This window comes from Cupressus sempervirens, chromosome 5 (genome assembly GCF_028749045.1).
Source record: "Cupressus sempervirens isolate cs-2001-9-10 chromosome 5, ASM2874904v1, whole genome shotgun sequence".
Taxonomy (NCBI): domain Eukaryota; kingdom Viridiplantae; phylum Streptophyta; class Pinopsida; order Cupressales; family Cupressaceae; genus Cupressus; species Cupressus sempervirens.
In genome coordinates this window covers 624,257,298-624,278,863 of record NC_143122.1, presented here as the reverse complement: position 1 = coordinate 624,278,863, position 21,566 = coordinate 624,257,298, and the positions used below count along the sequence as shown (strand labels likewise).

At 37.3% G+C, this 21,566-nt stretch overlaps 1 protein-coding gene across 2 annotated transcripts in view; it reads right to left on the bottom strand.

Moving 5' to 3' along the window:
- Window positions 1-21,566, bottom strand: part of LOC149557445 (Cation efflux family protein) — a 150,386-nt gene that overhangs the window by 92,272 nt on the left and 36,548 nt on the right. For both annotated transcript variants that reach the window (XM_089832094.1, XM_089832095.1), the window contains exon 2: window positions 9,888-9,945. In XM_089832094.1, the coding sequence (XP_089688220.1) occupies window positions 9,888-9,945 (58 nt within the window). The remainder of the gene's footprint in view (window positions 1-9,887; window positions 9,946-21,566) is intronic.

The window sequence follows — 21,566 nt, the reverse complement described above, 5'->3', positions numbered from 1 at the left end:
AGTTATGGGTAGCTTTTTCTGTCACCAACCATCCCCTTCCTAATAAAGCATCGTATCCTTTCTTCTCTAGAGTGATAACCACAAAATCAAGAAAAAATTGCTGCGTGCCAACTATGTCTTTTTGTCCTATGAGCGTTTCTATACTCTTGATTCCATGTTGGTCCGCTCCCACTAGTTGAAATGTCGGTGGCTAGAGTGTAGGTTTCCCTATTTCCTTCCATGTTTCTTTTGATAAGACAGTTACATTGGAACCTCAATCCACAATGGTATTCAAGAGTTTGCACCCTAGTATCTCCATCTCTACTACCGCTGGTGTTCTCCCTATCCCTATGGTGAACAATGTATTGTCTTTTGTACATGCTTCTCCCTCCTTTTCTTTCTTTGGGGTTATCCCTTTCAGGTTTGCCCCCTATGTTAATGCTACCTATAGTTGGGTAGTGTTTCTAATAAATTAGCTATTTTCACTGGGATAGCAGTTTCTAGTACTTGCTGCACAATATTCATTACACCCCTATTTGAAGTAGGCTTCTCTAGCTTTATCTTTCCTTCCTCTCCCATGCTATCTTGAATGTATTTCTTTGTTTCCTAAAACCTTTCGATCTCTGTAGTAGCATCCAAATAGGTTAATTTTCTGGCTTGCATCCTGGAAACTGCAAGAATCTCGCCTTTTGGATTATCAATGTTTAGCATATTTACTCCTTTTTGTCTCGAGCAATTTGCATCCTCATGATTGCTTGGCCCACACCATTTGCAGAGCATCCCTCCATTTTGTCCTCCTCCGCTTTGACAATCTTGTGCACAATGTCCCCATTCATTACATCTCCTACATTGAATCATCAACCTCCCCTTTGCATCATACTAGAGTGGCTGCCGCGGTGTGTTGTTATTGCTATTATTGTTGCTATTGTTGTAACTTCCTCTCCTGTTATTTATGTATCCTCTGGGTGAGGCTTCTGTATTTGTGTTCTTCAACGAAGTGGAGGGAAGTGTGGATTGCCCCCCTTGGGTCAAGAATACTTGGGTGCTCCTTGTTTTCAAATTATAGGGCAATCTTTAATTGCATGCCCCAGTACCTGACAAATCTCACAAAATGTTTTCTTCGTGCATGCTCCTTTAGTATGGCCTTCTTTCTCACACTCAGTACACCAAAGTTCTCTCCTTTCTTTTCTTCCTTACTCCCTGCCACTTCCTTCATTAAATGCCTCAAGTCTTTTCTCGGGGCTTAAATGGTTTTGGATTCTTCTTCACTCTCCTCTGAGCTTTCACTTGAGCTTTCATGCCTTCTTGCCTTGGAAGTTTTACTCTCGCTTTCTATGTCCGTGGCACGGGTACATGCATTTGCAAAGGTCAATGGTGGGACTATTTTCATCTTTTTCTTGAGAGACGTTAATCCTTCAATGAACCATTGTTTCTTTAGTCCATCTACCGGCTTGTTATATAGTTTCCCTATCAGCTCTTTCATTCTTCTGCTATAGGCTTTGACAGATTCACTCTTCCCTTGTCTTGTGTTATAACTCTTCGTTACTATTTCATCATCTCTCAAGAGTCTGAATTCTTCATCGAGCGCTATGCAGATGTTATTCCATGTGTTTTTCTTTGCTGCCTCCAAATCCGTATACCAATCAATGGCAATACCCCTTAACGTGGTCGGAAAGGCTTTTAACCATTCTGTTGCATCATTTTGTCCATTCGCTTGCCATATTGTTTACATGTTTTACAATGGCGAGCGAGGTCCTCTAAGCCATCTCTAGTGAACCTTGGTAATTTTTGTTTGTCTATTGCCATTATGTGAACACCTCTCGATGGAACACCTCCTGATGGAATACTTCCCGATGGAACACTTCTTCCTAATGGAACACCTTCCGATGGAACACTTCCTCCCGATAGAACACTCCCTCCCAAGGAGGAACTACTGAAAGTATCCCCTTCTTCTTGACTTTGCTCCTGTCGGAAGTCTCTCCCTGCTGGAATTTTTGGATTTTTGTATCCCAACTTTCTTGTTGGTGTTTTTTAGATGACCAAATTTGCTATACCTTCAATTGTATGCTCAATTAACCCTTCTTGGATTCTTGTGGAGTCCCCTTGTCCTCCTTTCCACTTACAACGTCTCTACTCTTGCTACTAGAGACGTAGTATCCTCAAGGCGACTTCTTCCTCAGTTTCTTCTCCCTATGCCCGCCTGGGATATATATTTGGAATCAAGGGCATGAATCGTTTTAATGTTTGTTTGCCTTTTTGGAATCTTCACGTTCTTCCCGATCCCTCGTCCTCCTTTCTACAAATTGTTGTAGTACTTGTTGTCTCCTCCTTTCCCTTTATGTTTTAGCTCTTTCCTCTTCCACTCATATCACATTCCATGCTAGCAGGCGAGGGATCTCTCCCAAGAGATCGTACACTGCTGGTGGCACCGAAAGTTCGTCGCGTGCCGTACCTTCAAGGACCATTCTCTAACGGGCTTCCCCTTGTACTTATTGATTGACTGCAACTTCCCAAGCCGTTACCAGATCATGTGTCAATTGATCTTTCCTAGTTATTTCCTCCTCTTCCTCGTCACTATTTGTTACTTGGATGAGCGGTACAAAGGGCCTTCCCATTACTCCATTCTGCCAACCTCCAGGTTCGGACTTAGGCAACGGTGCCAAAAATGTAGATTGGAATACACAGAGTAATCCAATTGATACATACAAAGTAAAATCTAGAATATACCATTCATACCACAATACCAGTAGGCGAGGAAATGATTTCTTTATTAATACCAAAAACCAACATGAGTACATTACCAATGTTCCAGACATTTATAAAAGGGTCGGTTAGTTGGAAACCAACCGACACATTTCCTCACCACCTAACTACCTAGCCCAACTAGTTTTAACAAAAACTAAACATAATAGTTAATTTATTTCGACTACAAAAGGTCCTACAATTGACGGTGGACATTTTGTGTGGATTACAGGATGTCAAAGGCCTTAATTTTGGTAAGAGAGCTAAAATATTGGATATTATGGCAAAGGCTAGATTTTTTATCATCATGTTGGACCTTTGTTGTGAATGAATGATACTTCAAATGTTTCATGGTTTCTTAAGTATATATAGGAAGCATCATCCAGACAATGTGAAGGCCTGCATTAAAACTATCATGTCATTAATCCTTGATGAGAACGGTGACATATGTAAGCTATTAAAATCATATTCATTGGTCTCGTGGCGAAGGGAGAACATAATCTCACCTATAGCTTACAACCTTGTGGAGGAACTAATTGAATATAAGTTGGACATGTTCAAAGAGTTTATAGCTGAACCTGAGTTGATTTTCAGCATGCATACAAGTTGAGGGATCTCCAAAAAGGAGCAAGAATCTAATGAGGGATCAGATCTGTTTCACATGTCACCATTCTTGGACACCTGATCACGTTTGTGGTGATACAGTCGCCAAAGAAATACAGACCAGCAATGGGGATGATAAGAATTTTACTCTTTTACCCTTACAAAGCAACACAACTAGTGGAGATGACATAAATTCAAGTATTGTCTAAGGTATGAAACATTCAAGACTCTACATTGGTGATTTAGAGATTGAAATTGACAAACATTCTATTATAGGTAGTCATACTCAAAGTGAGGTTATGTTGGATTATTCCGAAGAGGTTCACCAAACTTCATGTCATGAGGAATTGTTTAATGACATAGCAGCACCCTTGCCCTTGCACACAAATCAATCAAACAGTGTTTTTGAGACTCATGATGAGTCACATGTTTCTTACATCAGCAACTCACTTATCCATGATTGTGATATAGAGGTCCAAACAAAGATGGCAATCAGGGATGATGGTATTTTGTGTGACCAATCAGAAAATATTCTTCATAATGACAAAGATTAAAACCAATTCTTGAAGGAACAGTTGAGAGTCGCTGAAAATATGATTGTTGCAGCTTTAGTGACGTATGATGACGCGCACAGGATTGTTGAGGATCTTCACATGAAGGCACAAATGGAAAGGAGGCAAACGGGAATGGAAAGAGATTCTTATGTTGCTAATTTACAGGGGGTTAAAATAGTGTTAGAATCTTTGAAATTAGATCATTTATGCATACTTTCAAACAAGAATTACATCTTAAAGGTTGTTGAAAATTATGCTGGTCAATTAAGGAAAAAAGAGGATGAGGTTAATAGGCTCAACAAGAAGCTTAATGTTGCTCAAAAGGCATTGGATAAAACACTGCTCGCTCTTCATGAAGCAGAAAATTAGATTGTCACCAAACAATCTAGAGATCAGGAGGAAAAAGGAAAGGCATGAGTTTTTCCAAGAAGTGATTAAGGAACTTGATAGCATTCGGCAGACTTATGACTTGGATAGCAGCCACAAGAGATCAAGTAGCAAAATTTTGGATCATATTAAGCTAGTAGACTTCTTTGTTTGAAGTGGATGCTTATTGGAGAATTGATAATCCACTTTTTGAGCTGAATACAATTTCTGATTTCCGTGATGAAGATGATCTTGACTGGAAGATGTGGTATCTAGTTGCAGTTCCTTGCGGTGAGTTTGGTTCATAGGATTGGTGTGGTGACCCGATTTTCTGAATTAACGATATTTTTGATTCTACGATCAACTTACACATAAGTTGAATAGACTCCTTGCTTCACCAGCTAAATAGATCTTGGTTGAGGATTGATGGGAGTTATAATTTGACCACAGGGGATAGATTTTTAGTCCTTTCTTTATTCCAACGCATAAAGGAAGGCATGAGTTTTTCCAAGAAGTGATTACAGAACTTGATAGCATTCAGCAGACTTATGACTTGGATAGCTGCCACAAGAGATCAAGTAGCAAAATTTTGGATCATATTAAACTAGTAGACAATTTTTTGTTTGAAGTGGATGCTTATTGGACATTTGATAATCCATTTTTTGAGCTGAATACAGTTTCTGATTTCTGTGATGAAGACGATCTTGACTGGAGGATGTGGCACCTAGTTGTAGTTCCTAGCGGTGAGTTTGGTTCACAGGATTGGTGTGGTGACCCGATTTTCTGATTTAATGATATTTCTCATTCTCCGATCAACTTACACATGGTTTCAATTTTTGACTTACACATAAGTTGGATAGACTCCTTGCTTCATCAGCTAAATAGATCTTGGTTGAGTATTGATGGGAGTTATAATTTGACCATAAGGGATGGATTTTTAGTCCTTTCTTTATTCCTATCGACATTGTACCCAGGTGTATTTCAGACTGATGATAGAACGTATGGCCTCTCTACACCTTTGGTATTGATTTCAGCTATTGAGCAATTTGGTTCCTTCATCAATAGTTCAAGATGGATAGTTATGATGGAGGTTGGTATGCATTTCCACAGGAGATCACTCACAGATGGAGAATTGCCCAGTATCAGTAGCTCATCAAGACATTTATAACTTCTCATATCTGATAGTTGTGATAGTATAATAGTGTGTGATCCTGGTATTGGTATGATTGATGCTTTACTCCAGCAACATATTGATGAGTAGCTATACTGTTTTGGGCTTGGAGAAGTTTTAATCTATGTAGCACAATGGATGGGTGAAGCAATAAATTTTAGACTGGGTTTCAAGCCTACTAGCAGATTTATATGGGATCCTAGCACCAATTGCTTGAGGACAAGCAATCTCAAGGACGGAGGACTTGTAATGTCCCCTGTTTGGGACATTAGGAAATCTGAAGCCAAATTCAAAAAAAAAAAAAATTTGGCTTAAGGGAGCTTAATACAAAATTATAAAATGGGTCAAATTAATATTATTAAGTGAGTTAAAGGTGACAAGAAGGAAAAAGGACAGAAGGATAGGCGAAGGAAACTGAAGAGTCACTGTTTTAAGCATAAAAGAAGCATGAGAAGCTCATTTTCAGCATGCTTGGATTATTGTTTGTTTGGAGAATTTGAGTTTCTCTTCGAGAAACATTAGGAGAGTTTACATCTTCCATTTCAGTGTTGAGGTCGCAAGCCTTTAGGCCATCTCTGGTGGATTGGGTGTAGCCCTGGTTCATCACTGCAGCGGATTCAAGACAGAGTTCACACTGAGTTTACAAGTTCTTTTTATGTGTTTCCAATCTGACTATTATTGATGTTTGTAAGATTGGACTTTATGCATGTTTTAGATTAAGGTAAAAGCAGGTTTTGAAGGGGCCCCGAAACCCTTTACAATATAAAGAAAGATTTACCATGAAGCTCTACCAAGTTTTAAACGGACCTAAAACCAGCAGTACAACAGAACCAGGTAAAGGACCTGAAACCATCAAACCCAGGTTAGGGACCTGGAAAGACAGACTGGAAAAACCAGAGAAACCTCCCAGACCAGAAAAGAAAGGACTAAGATTTCGATTTCACTCCCTTTTTATGAGAACGCAAAATCATATCAAATTGAAGGTGAGACTTTTTAGATCTTTTTGTTTTTACAGGTATCCATACCTCCTCAACCAACGCAGCCTTTGACTGCCACTTTTGAGCATTCAGAAAAGTTGGAAAATCATCCAAACTGTGGCTAGGACTAGCCATCACAACATCCAGCGATCTGGAGCAGTAACCACTGGATTGAATACCACTTCCAGCAACAGCATCAAAAGGACATACATCCTTTTGGCCAGGGCAATCCACCAATATGGGACCAGTATTCAGAGAACCAGCATTAACACAGAGATTAGATACTTTCACTTTATTTCCAGAGTCAGTATTCACATTATCTCGACCAGATTCAGAAACAGGGGTACCAGAAATAGTACCATTATCAGAGATAATAGAAACAGAGTGTACCAAGCCCATAGCAACCTTAGAACCAGAGTCTTGACCTGGTTCTGCTATGGGATCCACAACACTGTTAACAAGACCAGAATCTGCACCAAGAGAACCAGAACAACCATCTTGGGCATCCACCTTGGAAGCAGAAGCATTCACCAACACTGAACCAGAATCCCCATCTGCTGTAGAGGATTTATGCATGTTATCGTATTGCTGATTTTATAATACAATAGCCAATCTGGAGTTGTTAAAATTGAATTTTTTATTGAGTATACTGGTTTATTTGTCAGTTTATGTTGATGGGCTATATTGCATAATTGAATTGTTATATTCTGAAAATTGTTTGTGAGAAAATTTGGAGATAATATCCAATATCCTACTTGGATATTACATATTAGAACATTAAATATTAATGTACCCCTGATAACATTATGTTCTAACACAAGGGCTGCTGATGAGGAGCTTTATGTGCTCACCCAAACACATGCAACCAAAGCTGAATATGCAGTAGTGGGTGTTTCAAAAATTGGGCACTACTGACTATTTTCAAAATCCAAAGCTTAGGGTTGGTGAAGGAACACACAACTGAGGGTTTTAAGTTTCAACACTCAAGATAACAAATTGTCTTCAAACATGTACATTTAAGCACAAAGGATTTCGGAAGCTTACGCAAGGCAGCAATTTCCAGGATCCTAGGGAAGACAGAAAACGTCCCAATAAGGATATATCAAGAGAAGAAACATGATGTATCAGAATGGACCGCAGAATGATGGTGATCCTAGGTAGTCATTACCTTTCAAGGATGGAGCCACAAATTACTAGAAATAACATGACCCCTATCATATACAGACCAAAAACAATCATATAAAAGCAAAATTTTGAGCCTAAATATCATTTTGTAGGGATCATTATACGTGTAACCTTTCATTTAGGTCCATTAACTAAGGTATTCAACTGAATTTTCATTATTGTTGCAGTTTTTTCTTTGAAATGGTCAGTATTTTACCCTCCACAAAAAGCAGTTCATGTTTATTTGTTGAAAATCAAATCTCCACATGCCTATAGCTGATTTACAAATATTTATACTAGTTCACTAAAAAAATCTTCTTATTCAAAGCCTAAATCATTAGCAGTCTTCTGAAGTAAAAAGAAGGCGCAACTTTGGAGGGACACAATTTCTATGGTCATGAAGGTAAAAGGGGTGTTCGCTATAGACACCTGTCTTTACTCTTTTAAGTTTCAGCAGATTTCATTGCTCAGTCAGATCCTAGTTTGTTAGGGTCTCACAGTTCTGAAACCAAAGGGTTAAACTCTTCCAGATCACAACTCTAGACAGCAGATTACAAATTCATTTTCAGTCAGTATAGGACTGAAGTGCAAATGTGCATACCCTAGGGCATAAAACAGAATTTCAAAAGGCTAGATGTCAGCAGATACAGGAGTGTAATTTATATGAAGAAAGATGTGCACTAGATAAGTGATTTAAAAGTTTGTCAAAGCAAACATATGCACACGTTAGGGCAAAAAAAACAAATTTTTAAAACAAAAAAAATACAAGTATATTATGGTGCTTGCCACTGGTTCCTGAAACATTATTTAAAGTTAACTAATTTGCATATATAGGCATGCAACACAGAGGACCAAGGTCTAATTTAAGAAGGTTGCAAATAGCCTATATAGGTGCACAAACCTTCATGGAGAGATAAAATCTCAAAAATAGAGTTGTGGCTATTAATAGATTTCAGATCAATTCAAAGCAAAAACAGTTTTATAATATTGGCCTTAAAAAAGATCACATTTTTATGTGGATGAATTAATGCTTCATTGTTTCTTGTAAGACTTTCATCCATAGCAGAGCACTGATCATCATTGATACCTTTTAGCAAATTCCTTACCAATCTTTATCAAGAGTTATTGAATTCTTAAGGATTTTCATCTATAAAAAGCTTATATCATATGTAACCACTGAAACTAGTGAACAATTTCAAGACATAATGCGTTTTGTAATCTGCCTTATGTTTTTTATATTATGCATGTTTGAAGCCTAGAACCACACATTTTGTATTCAATCCACCAAGCATCATGATGCTGTTTAGTTTTACAAATACCTTTCACTAATGCATAAATTCCTTACAGAATTTTGGTTGAACCCTGATGTATTCATTGATCGATTAGCACGAAAGAGCTTATGCAGTATATAGAACCATGGAGGTGCTACCACACAAGGTACCAAACTTATTCAGGGGTGCAAATACACACTTCAATTTAACATGACTATATCACCAACCAGAAAAAGACCAATTTCATGAGATGAAAGGACTGGCACTGATTACTCATCAAAAACAGAACTTAGCAGTAGAAATTCAGTCTTCTGGAGGTGCTCCAACACAAGGTACCAAACTTCTATCTTGTGTGCAAATAGAGACTAATTTTTAACAGGACAATATCACCAAACAGAAAAATACCTATTTCACAAGATGAAAGGACTGGCTTTAATTACTCATCAAAAACAGAATTCAGCAGTAGAAATTCAGTCTTCATAGTAGTTCATACACATAAATATAAGAAAACAAAAATGGAATTGGCAATGTTAGACAAAGCACGATTGGCAAGGTAGAGTATAAATTAGTACAGTCAACTGATTAGAAACCCAACATTATTCCCTTGCAAAATAAGTCACCTTGTAGAAAAGTTCAACGAATTTCTGATCAGCAGGAAATGCAGTCCTTTCCCTTGTAGGTTGAAAAAAAAAATCTCCAATTTAGGTGAAAATCCTGTGATTTAAATGCAGTTCTCTTTTGGCAAAAGTTAACTTTACAGATGTACCTAATTTTTTCCCGGAAACAGATTGTTGGATGACAGCTTTGCATTTTTTATACAGACATAAAAGGCACTTCTTTCTGGAGCTTGCTGAAGACATTTTGTGAATAAAATTCTCTCCAAAAATGTGAGCACATAATTAATTCATAATCTGATTTGATATTATTCTTTATCTATGAACCGGGTTAACCTATATCTGATATAAGCTAAAAAGTAATCATGAGTTGGTTCAATCTTTGCTTCATTAGAAAAGAAGTCATCAAGTGTAACAAATATATTTTGGCAGAAAAATGCAGTTACCTTGGATCCACAATCGTTTCCTTGGAGGATTTATTAATAGCAGCATCTGAGCAATAAACTGCATGCAAGAAAAAAATAAAAGCATCAATTAGTTCTGCTCTAATCTAAGTTCTAGGTGTCAATGCATGTGAAAAAAAGGTAGATCTTCTCGCATATTAATACCATCCAAAAAATGCTTCATTGACATTGAAAGCCAGATATAACATCATACTGTTATCTTTCATTATCAAATTTCAGTTCTAAGTAGCATGATTCAAGGATGGTTTGTTCATAGCAAAAGCTAATATCACGGTATTCTCTTCACTTGTCAAATTGCATACCTAGATTTATGACAGATTCTATCCATATTAGCATATTATATCTTGTAAAAAAGTGGAAAAACAACAGAAACAGAGAATTATGGATAAAACCCAGTTGAACTCACATGATGATTAAGTTGGTAAAGACAAGAAAAGCAAAAACTCTAGCTTGCTAGAGGAAAAACATGTAATGCTGTCTCCTGTAGACAGCATTCAAGTTTGATCACAAAAGCTTAAAGATCATGAAAATTCATGCTCTCCATATAATTATATTCTTGGATTCAACAACCAAAATCCACAATAACTGATTCCATGTAATTGCGCATAAACCTACCGGTACTCTTTTGCAAAGTTCTAGGGTTCCTTTACATGTTCCATGGCATGTTTATCCTCATTATCTTAAAATCTAGCTGTCATATTGCTTTATTGGTTTTGTGTTCTAATTTTATGTTGACTTGCTTGACTGGTCACTCCCAACTTATGTCCTGAAGACATTTTGATTGTATGGCAAATTATCCCCTAGTATCCTAATGTTCCCACTCAAAGCATGTGCATTTTGTATAACTTCTGTTGTCAAGCTAGGGATTTGTGGTCCCCATCCTTCCTTATTCAGCACCTTGTAATTGCATAGCTCCTAAATCTTCTATCGTGCATTATTTCCTAAAGAGGGTTTCCATCCTGCCAAAACACAATATAGTCTATTGCCCACCAGCTCATTCGCCATGTCAGTTTGCATCATCTTGCATCAGCTTGCTAACTTCATATTGCATTTAGTTTTCTTATTGCAAACTCTCACAGCGATCATCTTTTCAGCCATAAATATGCAAAAGGCCAACATGTGTCATCCGTGTTTGCCACATCTACTTATCATATCTAGTCCCTTTATTGCTGAAATAATTCTTTGCTCCATCCAAAAGCTACCAATGCTCAAAATGTTAACATGGCACTGCTTTCATTAACATTTTTCCATTGTAGCTAACAATTTTATCACAAGTTCCTTCGATGGGCCCATCTGTAGAATTGGGAAAGGCCTTGAACCTGATGGCATCCAGCTGCAGTCATTCATTGGTAGATACGTCATCAGGGTTCAAGGATTAGTTTCCCTCAAGAGCCTGTGATGCTGCCATATGCTTACATAGTAATGCCATGTAAACTTGAGGTCCATTGCTTGTGCCCAATGGAGATTCTTAGGTCATTAGTCAATCATGAGAAGAATTGGAAGGAAGATTCTCAACTTGAGATCCGGTTGACTCATTTCAGAAGGCAGGCCTTGTTGCCAATAAATGCAAAAATTTAAAAGGGGCAAAAATATCGTGCGAATGGTCAGGTTATAAATATCAACGGTCGACATTTAAACTTGAAGAATGGCTACTTCCAAACATCTACTTCATGCCTATGGCATTAATGGAAATCATATTTGTTTCTCATCTGATTTTGCCAACCCCTTTTCACTCAATTGCAATCTTTCTCATCTCAGAAGCTCTATACAAGCCTTCCATGTTGTGTGTTCGCAAGATTCAAGTTGCAAACGGATCAAGAGTTTTCAAGAGCAATAAATAAATATGTCCAACTCTCTTGTGTTTTCATTGTTTTGCTTTCAAAATAGGGATTGTGTGTTTCCTAAGGTTTTCTAAGTCAGAATTGAAGTGTTAGAAGCACTAGTTCTCCGTGAAATCTCTGTAAGTAATTTTAATTTTCAAATATGCAAAAAAACCCTAACCCTACCTTATGCTCATAAAACCCTCACCCTTACAAACAAGTTGAGTGAAGAGGAATGAAAAGAAACTTGCATAAGGAAAATATTGCATAGTCTCCTAGGTCCACGTGCTTGTGGTGCAAGAATCCTGTTTGATAACCTAGTTAACAAAAATGACACCTATAGAGGCCACATCATCCCAATTAACAACTTTAACCTAGTCTAATATGAATTTAACAAATGTATAGCAAAGGCATCCATTTTATAATGTGTGGAGCTTGGGTTCGAGTAAATTAGTTATGCCCAAAGTGTTCATCTATGTAGATCTAATTACGGAAATCGCAAAGGTGTATAAACTAGACACCAGGGCAATATATGATCCCAACATATAGGTCCTTACTAACCTTGACAAGCAGTATATTTTAAAGGTTTCAATTTGAACATCAATGCCCAAGTGCCCATTAATTTTGGTGATTTAATAATGGAGCATAAAGAGTTGAATGGAAGTAATAGGGTGAAATGTTCCCAATTTCACACCTAAGACAGTGGACAACCAACGAAAGAAATTCACAAACATTAATGAAGAGCCCTTCAATTATGACATCTTTGAAGATTACTTAATTAAAATATGTATTGCCCCCTATCAAGCATTGGGTGTAGATTCACAAGTTCAAATGCCCACTCATCTCATGGTGCTAGCTATAGATATCCAACACTAGGACCAAATAGGCCATATGATTATGCAAACTATGTTGACGAACAAATACACAAGGCCTTTAGTTCTCTAAAGAAAACTTCTAACATGGTGTATATTAAAAGCCACTTAATGTTCTCTCTTATACTTCTTGAGAGTGGTGCAAAGTTTTGGCAACCTCCTCTTAAAGAGGCTGTGGATGATGCAAAACACAAGAAATTGCCAATCGAGGAATAGACATACATTTAGGATATGCACTATAAGAAGGCCATTTCATTGCACATTTGAGAAGTCCTTTAATAAAGTAGCGCTCTGTAATTTGGCAAAGGTAATGGATTGGAGGTTGATTATAAGTGCAAGAAGATTCTTGAGGCCAACATAGCAAATTCTTCAATTAAGAATATCTACAATAGAAGCGATTAATTTTTCTATTCAGATTGCACAGTAATAAGAGTATATGGTGCACCCGTGGTGTAATCTCCCCATTGTTAGCAAGTTCCTGCAATCAGCTTGGTCAGTTCATCATCACGACTTTTGTGGAATGATAATGGGATTTGAGGGTTTCAATTGTGGAGTTATTAGGCTTTCCAATGGCCTATGGTAAGTTTAGGCTTTGTCTTGAGGGACTTACTATTTATAGCAAGTCAACAGTTGGTTCTGATGAGTTCAATTGAGTAACATGAGTTGAGTGATGCTCTCAATTTTTATTATTTGCTTCTGGTTTGGGCTGAAAGAATTTTGGAGGGAGCGTCAAGTTCATTCATTGTTTTTCTTCATTAGGATCTCTTTGGTATTGTCAGATTTTGATTCTGATGTTTCTTCAGTCATTTTTGCAAGACAAGTGAATTATTATTATTATTCAACTATATATGTTAAGGTTACTATTTTTGTTGGTACTTTATGTTGGCCACCTTAGTGTCATAGCTCATTGGAACCGGGTTGAAAGTTTTAAATCTTGGACACAAGAAACGATGACCTTGCGTGTTAGAATATTGGTTGAAAAAGTCATTTTTGGTTAGAATATTGGTTGAAAAAGTCATTTTTGGTAGCCAAAAGGAAATTAATAAATTATATTATGTGCCTCTGTATAAAGCGAAAAGGCCTTTAAGTAAAAGGTGTGTAGTTGAAGCTAAGTTGCTTAGTGGAGATTATAAATATACCTCCCATTATGAGAATTGATTATCTAATTGTCTATTTGCTTTTTATGGTTTTTTATGAGGGTTTTCTGAGTTAGTGAATTTCATTCCCTTGTTGAGGTATAAGGGTTTGATTTCTGGGTTTGAATTTGGTACTTCCTCATTCTATTTCAATTGTGGCTGAGGAGAAATTGTCTATTGGAGAATTTGGCGTCTTCTCTTACTGGCTTTTATTGTGGTTGAGAAGCAAATAATTTCATCTGTTGTTGGGAGTTTTTAATCTGCATTGAACACATACTGGGTGGCTGAATTTGAGAGGTGACATGGGGTTTCTCTTGCAGCGAATTCCTTCCAAAGACTCTGCTTTTAACTACAGCAGTCACCATTCATGCCCAGATTTACAAATAAATGGTTTATTCTTCACTCTAGGTATGAGTCTTTGCAAAGTATTGTTGTACTTGTCATTAGGATGTATATTTTGAACTACTAGGAAAATAAGTAAATAAATTAAAGTCCATTAAATTTGTAACAGTGGTGACATAATTGTAATTATTTAGTTATATTTCATTGTACTTGCAATTTGCTTCATTTGTATAACTTTCACATTGCAAAAACTTCATATTTCAACCCAAACACAATCTGAAAATAGATTACAGCAAGACAAAGCTTGCTTACAAAGTGTTTGACAAAATGTCAAACATCTGAATGGTAAAGAAAATTGGTGTTTGTCAAAGTTAGAATCAGTTGGGGTTCTTACAAATGGCAACACATTTGTTGCCAAGATCAGTCTCTGGCAAAGAAGAAAGGGTATTTGCCACCTCTAACCATTTTCCTTATTTTCAAATAAGAGTTAAAGAGGGGTTCAAATTGATATGTAATAAACTTGCACCCTAAAAAATTGCAGTTGATATGGTGAAGAATTGTGATCCAAAACATTTGATCCAACATATGAGGACTGCATATAGGCTATCAGGAAATGTGCATGATTATGACCCCTTTAAGGATCTAATCAGAAATTGCTCCTCGAAAGCTAAGGTGATAAGAATAAGTGTATCTTGGACCAAGATTCAAATGGAAAAGGAAAATAGAAAAGGGACTTGACCTCCTCTTACAAAGGACCACATAGAGATGTCACTAAACCTATGTTGAGAATAAGAATAATGTTAGAAAATGCTGCAAATATTTATGTAGATGTCCAGAGACAAGCTACTGGATTGCCAAGTTCTTCATCTCCACATATTTTAACACATCATGTGTAAATATATTCAAAAAGTGATATTTCACTTAAATGTTTTGAAAAACATTAAAGTAAATCTCAACATCAAATTAGACCATAAAGTGCTAAAGTCACTTTAAGTGATAAATTAAAAAGTAACTCAACATCAAATTATAACATAAAAAGCACTATAATGACTTAAATCACTTAAGTGATAAATTAAAAGTCATAAAGTAACTTAAAAACATAACAAAGATTATTTAAGTTATATTTTTCAAAAAGTGCAACTCGACATTAAAATATAAGGTCAATATTTTAAATATGCAGTTGCGGTTGGAGAACCGACTTTTTGGGCACTTAATGTCTTGTGACTAACAACTTCATTTAAACCTTGATATCTTGAATTGAAGGTATGATCGAAAGCAAAAGATTGAAGGAAACAAAAAGGACTACAAGAATCTAAACAAACACAAAAGGGACTTTGAAGGCCTCAAAAATCAAGTATAGTCTAACAACCTAAAAAAACAAAAGAAGGACTTAGAACCTTTGGTAAAGTGTTTTATTATGTGGATTGGTGACAATTGTTTGATCAGTTTTTGCCAATTGAATAATAAGTTATCTCAGAGAAAAGCAAAAAGGTTTGTACTATTATCTTCATTTTGTGGTGACAAGCAGGACAACCTACTACCTCAAGAGTAGCTAAGGTTGCTCTTCTAGCAGAAATCTAACTTCTGAAATTTTAGCGTTGACGAAGAAACACTTCAAATTTGAGGAATAGTTGGAATTCTTCATGTCATCTTGTTCAAATGAACCACAAGTTCATGCATAGGTATGTGAAAGTCCTCCTTCAGCTGGGTGAGTTGGGCCAACAAATCATGAGCATCTTCAAGAGGTTTGAAGCTTTCTTCAAACATGACTATGAGAGTAGCCCAATTTGTAATAGATTGTGCTGCAAGGCAGTAAAACAAGTCAGCAACCACACCTTGGACAGTTTCTACGAACAACTTTACAATCGTGTCCTTATGTTCAACACCACATGCAATGTAAAAAACAGCAATATGTTCGTTACAATATTGTTGTCCATCACTGAAAAACTTTGCCATATTCTTCTATGAGCCATCAGGAAGAGCATGTAGAGGTAGAGCCAAATTCAATGGACCAACAGCATTTCACCAAGGAACTTGGGTAGCTATTTACATATCCTTAATAAAAGCTTCAAAATCTACAAGAACTAAGACAATGAATAGGACACGGGCATAAGTCAAATGAAAGCGTCAAGCTTTTGAATGTCGTCATGTCCCAAGTAGAGTCACCAAAAACTGTTGGGTGGCAATTTTGTAAGTCAGTATAACAACTTACAAAACTATGGATAATTTGCAACTAATAGTTTTCAGGATCAATTTGAAAACAGTGGTTCCAATCACAGCATGTGAGACATAGTCTCTCCTACTTCTCAGGGAAGGCTTCCCCCTCTTATTACCACTGGAATCAATGAAACACTTAACTACTTATTTACACTAAGCTAGATCAGAGCACACTTGTCCAATTCTACATTTCAAAATAGATGTTAATATTACAATACAATCTTAAAGCAACAGTGTATTTCAACTACAAAGCATCTATTGGAGCAATAATTCCGATAAACAAAAGATTAGACACAAGAATAACCTTTAGTGTACCAACATTTATGTAACCAAGAATTCATGAGAGCTCAAAGTCTTTCCATGGCTCTTCATAAGATTTTAAGAACAAGAATGAAACATATGCAGCTCAAAGTCTCCACCACTTATTTCACATTTGTTTTCACAAATCTGAAAGTAAAAGTAGCACAAAGTCTGCAAATTACCTCCTTATCTGTATGTTCTAAGCTTATAGTTTGATAAGGAGCTTAGTCTGCAAGACAAATTTGGAAACAAACTATAACTCTAAATGCACCATGCAGCTAAAAATCTACAAGATTGAGTTCAAATCCCTTTTGAAAATATTAAACTCACAATGAATACTTAAATGTCGTCACATAATACCCTGAATCAACACGAAGTTTGAAAGCAAGTTGTCTCTTCTATTGAAAGCAATTTAATTTACATCTAAGCTCAAATTTGAAGTGTATATAGTATATACAAACTGACAAAAATTTCTTGCATTGTTGAAAGATAAAACTTACAGTGAGCCCCCTCCTTTTATTTTTAGGAGAGGAGAGGAGAAAAAGGTGGACAAAGAAGGGGAGACTCTTAACTACCTTTAACTTATTACACTTGTAATCTGACAATGTTTTACAACTTTACATGTTATACTATCACATGCAATTACAACTTGTTACCCAATTACATGTAATTTGTCAACAAAACTACTCCTATTTATAAAGCATGTGAAAATGACCAAGTGTCTGACAAAACACAACTTATATTACATCATCCTTTGTATGGTCTTGATGATGCTACAGGATGCTTTGTGATTGAAGTGTCCAGGTTTGGTGAAAGCATCACAGAATAGAATATGAATCTGCATTGTAATGGTGTTTATTGGGAGAGCATCTTTATTTGTGTTCATCTTTGTCTTGAAAGCATTCTATGTTGTCATCACTTTGTAGGGTCCATCCTGTGATATGCTTCTGCAACCTTGGACTCCATAATCAGGATTTAGAAACTCGAGTACATGTTGGGATTTAAAAACCATATGCCATATGTGAAGAACCAAATTTGGGGAAGATCATTAGCTGCAACACAAATTTTCTACGTGAGGGGAAGTACTAATTGTTCTCTCTGCATAGCCGAGGTGGGAAGCTCAAAATGTAGGAACATCAACATAAATTTTTTAACACTTCATGATCTGAAGCTTGGAAGAACAACCGGCATCTTTGTTGAATGTTCACTATGTTTCACTTCTTCTAAATCAAAAGGAGAATCGTACCCTTTGTTCATTGACTGCAAACTTTGAGAGCTCTATTTAGTTTTCCTTTTCAGAATTTTTTATCTTTAGCTGTGATAGAAGAAGAATTACAAAGACTTCTCACTTTCTACATTTGAACTTTTAAAAAAGCATTGGAAAAAGGAGATTTCTCGAATTCCATTCTCCATAATGCAAACTCCAGATCTGGAAAAGTTCTTTGACAAATGGACATGGATGAGGGCCAAAATGCAAGAAGATAGGAAGCCAAAGACCCATTCAAACATGCACAATGCTGATTTTTATGCCATTATAAGTTGAAATGTAATGGGGAAGAAAAACGGTGCCTTCAAGAGAAAAACATGGTTTGTACGAAGTGTTACAAACTGCAAATTATCACTTCTACCTTGGATGGGCTTCTCAAATGGAGCTGCAAGTTCAAAATTGTATCTCTCTTAACATTTACAATTTTGTGCCCTGAACGGGCTTTTAAAAGCTTGATGCAGGTGTTGGGGTAGCATTTTGAATAAAGACGGGCTTCACTAGCCATGGTACAAGCCAAAAACGTCTATATTCTTCCTTTAACACCCTAGACAGGTTTTGCCATTAATGATGCATGTGTTGGAAATGAAAAACACACTTTAATGCCTCATGCCAGTCTTTGTAAGCGACAATGTAAGCCCTAATATCAGTAACAGGCTTTTGGTCTTATTTAACACATGAATCACCATTATTAACTAGTGTCGGTGGCTTTATGCAAGACAAAAACGCTATTTATGGACAACTGAGGGTTTTTGAAGTAAAAACGAGATTTAGAAGTTAATAAACATGTTCAACATCACTACCTTTAGCAATGATGTTTTTTTAAAATGAATCGCAAGTTATAAAGCAGCGAGTTGGACAATCACGGACTTTCTAAATGCAAATACAACTCCTTTCATCATTCCTAGCCGACTCTGCGGTTTTGGAGGGTATCTGCATCATTAAAATCGTCTTTTTTAATAATGGCGAGCTTTATAATAGCCATTTATGTTCCAATGATAATAAAAAATGGACTTTGTAATATGCATTAAAAGTTATTTAAGCACAAAAAATGGGTTTTTGGGTGAGTAAAACAAGCAAATATTGCCACTTTTTCCTCTTCAAAGTCAATGTAATAAAAGACTTGGCAAGGGGTTTTGATATATAAACATAATGTAATGCCTTCAAAAATCTTCACCTCTACTTATGACGAGATTTTTTTTTTAAATGATGAATAGTCCCTTCTATATTAATTAAATATTTAAGTTACATATTCACAAAAAAAGGGCCAGGGAATAAGAAGATCACCCCGTGAAAGTTCACACGGCTAAGTCAGAATCTAATAGCTATTCATCAAAAAAATATATATACTGCCTTCAGGCGGCTAAGGCAGTGCCAGCCAAGGTAGGTGGATCCTGTCGATCATTAAAACACCATACATAAGTGGGGTTGGTGGGTCGCTCGAGAGGAGCCCACCCATCAACAGCAACATCTTTCTATTTATCTTCTACCTCTGCCGAGGGAGGCAAAATCGCCAGGTCCAAGCGATGGAATGACCATTTCGGATCAGTACCAGAGGTAAGCCAACCAAAGGCAACAGGTGTAGCGGGAGGAGAAACCAGGGACCAGCTAGAACCTCGTTGCAGAGAGGTAGAGCGGCAACAGTGGATATCCCAACCATCGCTAGGAGAGCAAAGACAGCAGATATCTCAACCATTGCTAGGAGAGTGGTGACAACGAACATCCCAACCACCAATAGGAGAGTGGCAAGGAGCCTGGGAACATGACATATGTGAGCGGCGGGACCGAGGAGCTACGACCTTGCCGGCAACCATGGGGTGGAGTCTGATACGCAGAAGAGGAATCTGGTGGCACCCAACCGACTATACAAGGTGTGTTACCCCAGTGATTAAGCGGCTCCTGTAGGTGGGCCACCTCAAGAGCCACCTTGTTGGCTTGTACTTGAATCTTCATCATTACATTGTTACATATGCAAGGTTTAATGTACATAGATACATTTATATCTAGAAAGCTACGAGTGAAAAGAACATCATTCCTATCTTTCGATAGGCCGAAAAGAATCTCTATCCTGAAAGCATGCCAAATCAAGGTATACTTAAAAGGGATTTGGAGGAATCACCCAACAAAATCATGTGCCAAGAAAACAGCTCTAGCCTAAAAGGCTTGAAAAAATCATGAATCCAGAGCCAGTAGTGTTGAGCTCTTCAACAAAATCAAAAGATATGCATGAAAGACTTTGACTACCCACAAAAAGGACAATGTAGGTCAGGAATACCCAGATGCTTGAGCCAAGGACCTAAAGGTATTCCTTGGAAAAGGACACACCAGGCAAAGTGTGCAATCTTCAGCTCAGTAATGGCATTCCAAATAGTATTAAACTTGTATCTCCAATTCCGCTGCGAAAACTAGAGGTGTCAACGTTGGTTGAGCGTATCAACCATAGGCAAGTGAGACACTATCCAAAGGTATCCCATTTTGGGCTTCTAATTGACAAGAGGAGTACACAAATACCACTTCCAATCCTTCCACCATGGTTTGACAAGTTGGACACCCAACTTGTAGAGCATATGAAGCGGCAATGCAAAAACCAATTGGTCAAATGTCTATCAATCTCGGCAAGACAAACAAAACTAGACCTACAGATTCTCTCACGATCTAAGGCTCATGGTAACTCTAGAAAAAAGATCTTTGGCAATCTTGATGCCACATTTTAAAAAACGTAGTGCACTAGCACCCTAAATTTTAGCAAGAGGCCTACCTTGAATTGCAAACAAGGGTGACCACAAAAGATTGTATTGGTTCATAGAGAGCCCTTCCCTAAAGCCATCACCAACCCAACGAAGCAACAACTTGATGGCTTCCTAGGCTTTCCAAATGCTTTTGACAACAAAAGAGCCCTAGATTTGCACTAGTTCTAGCATGATGCGAATGGTTTGATACCCAACCCCCTTTCAAACAGGTCTATTAACTAGGAATCCAAAGGAAATGCAATGCCTGAGAAGGATTTTCTAGACTTCATTTCCAATGACAGACTGAATGACCCATCTAGCATATAAAGCAATACCTTGTTTTTGAGTGGAAATGTGGCTAAGACCTCCATATTCCTTGGGCAAACAATAGTATTCCCAAGCGACTCTATGAAATCCATGATGCTCAACTCTCGAAGCCCAGAGGAAATCACTGAGAAGCTTTTCGAATTTTAAGTAAGAGGCTTTAGAAGGAGCCCAACAAGTTGAATAATATACATGGGTAGCAATTAAAACCTTGTAGATTTGGAATTTTCCAGCCAGAGAAAGAGGCTTGGTGAATCAATAATCTAGCTTCTTAGAAATCTTAGCAAGCAGAGCACTCCAAAGGTCAATAGCAGAAGCTTGACAAGCAAAGGAAATGCCCTGAAAGCGAAAGATCTCACCATGTTGAATCCATTTCCTCTCATAGTAGGCAAGCCAAGGTGGAGCTGGAAGAAATGACTGCCTATTACACAAAGTTTTGTGTCATTGGATAGCAAACTCAAAAACCAAGCAAAAGGTATCAAGACATTGGAGGGCGTTCAAAACATTTGCCTCGTCCTCAATTAGAGTAAGGAAAGAGTCATCAAGAAAGTGCCCATTGACAAGCTGAGTAGGGGACTCGAGCAGGGCAATGCCTCTAACATGACCAAAGGAGATGGCATTGGCAAGTAGATACCCAAACCCTTCAACAGCAAGAAC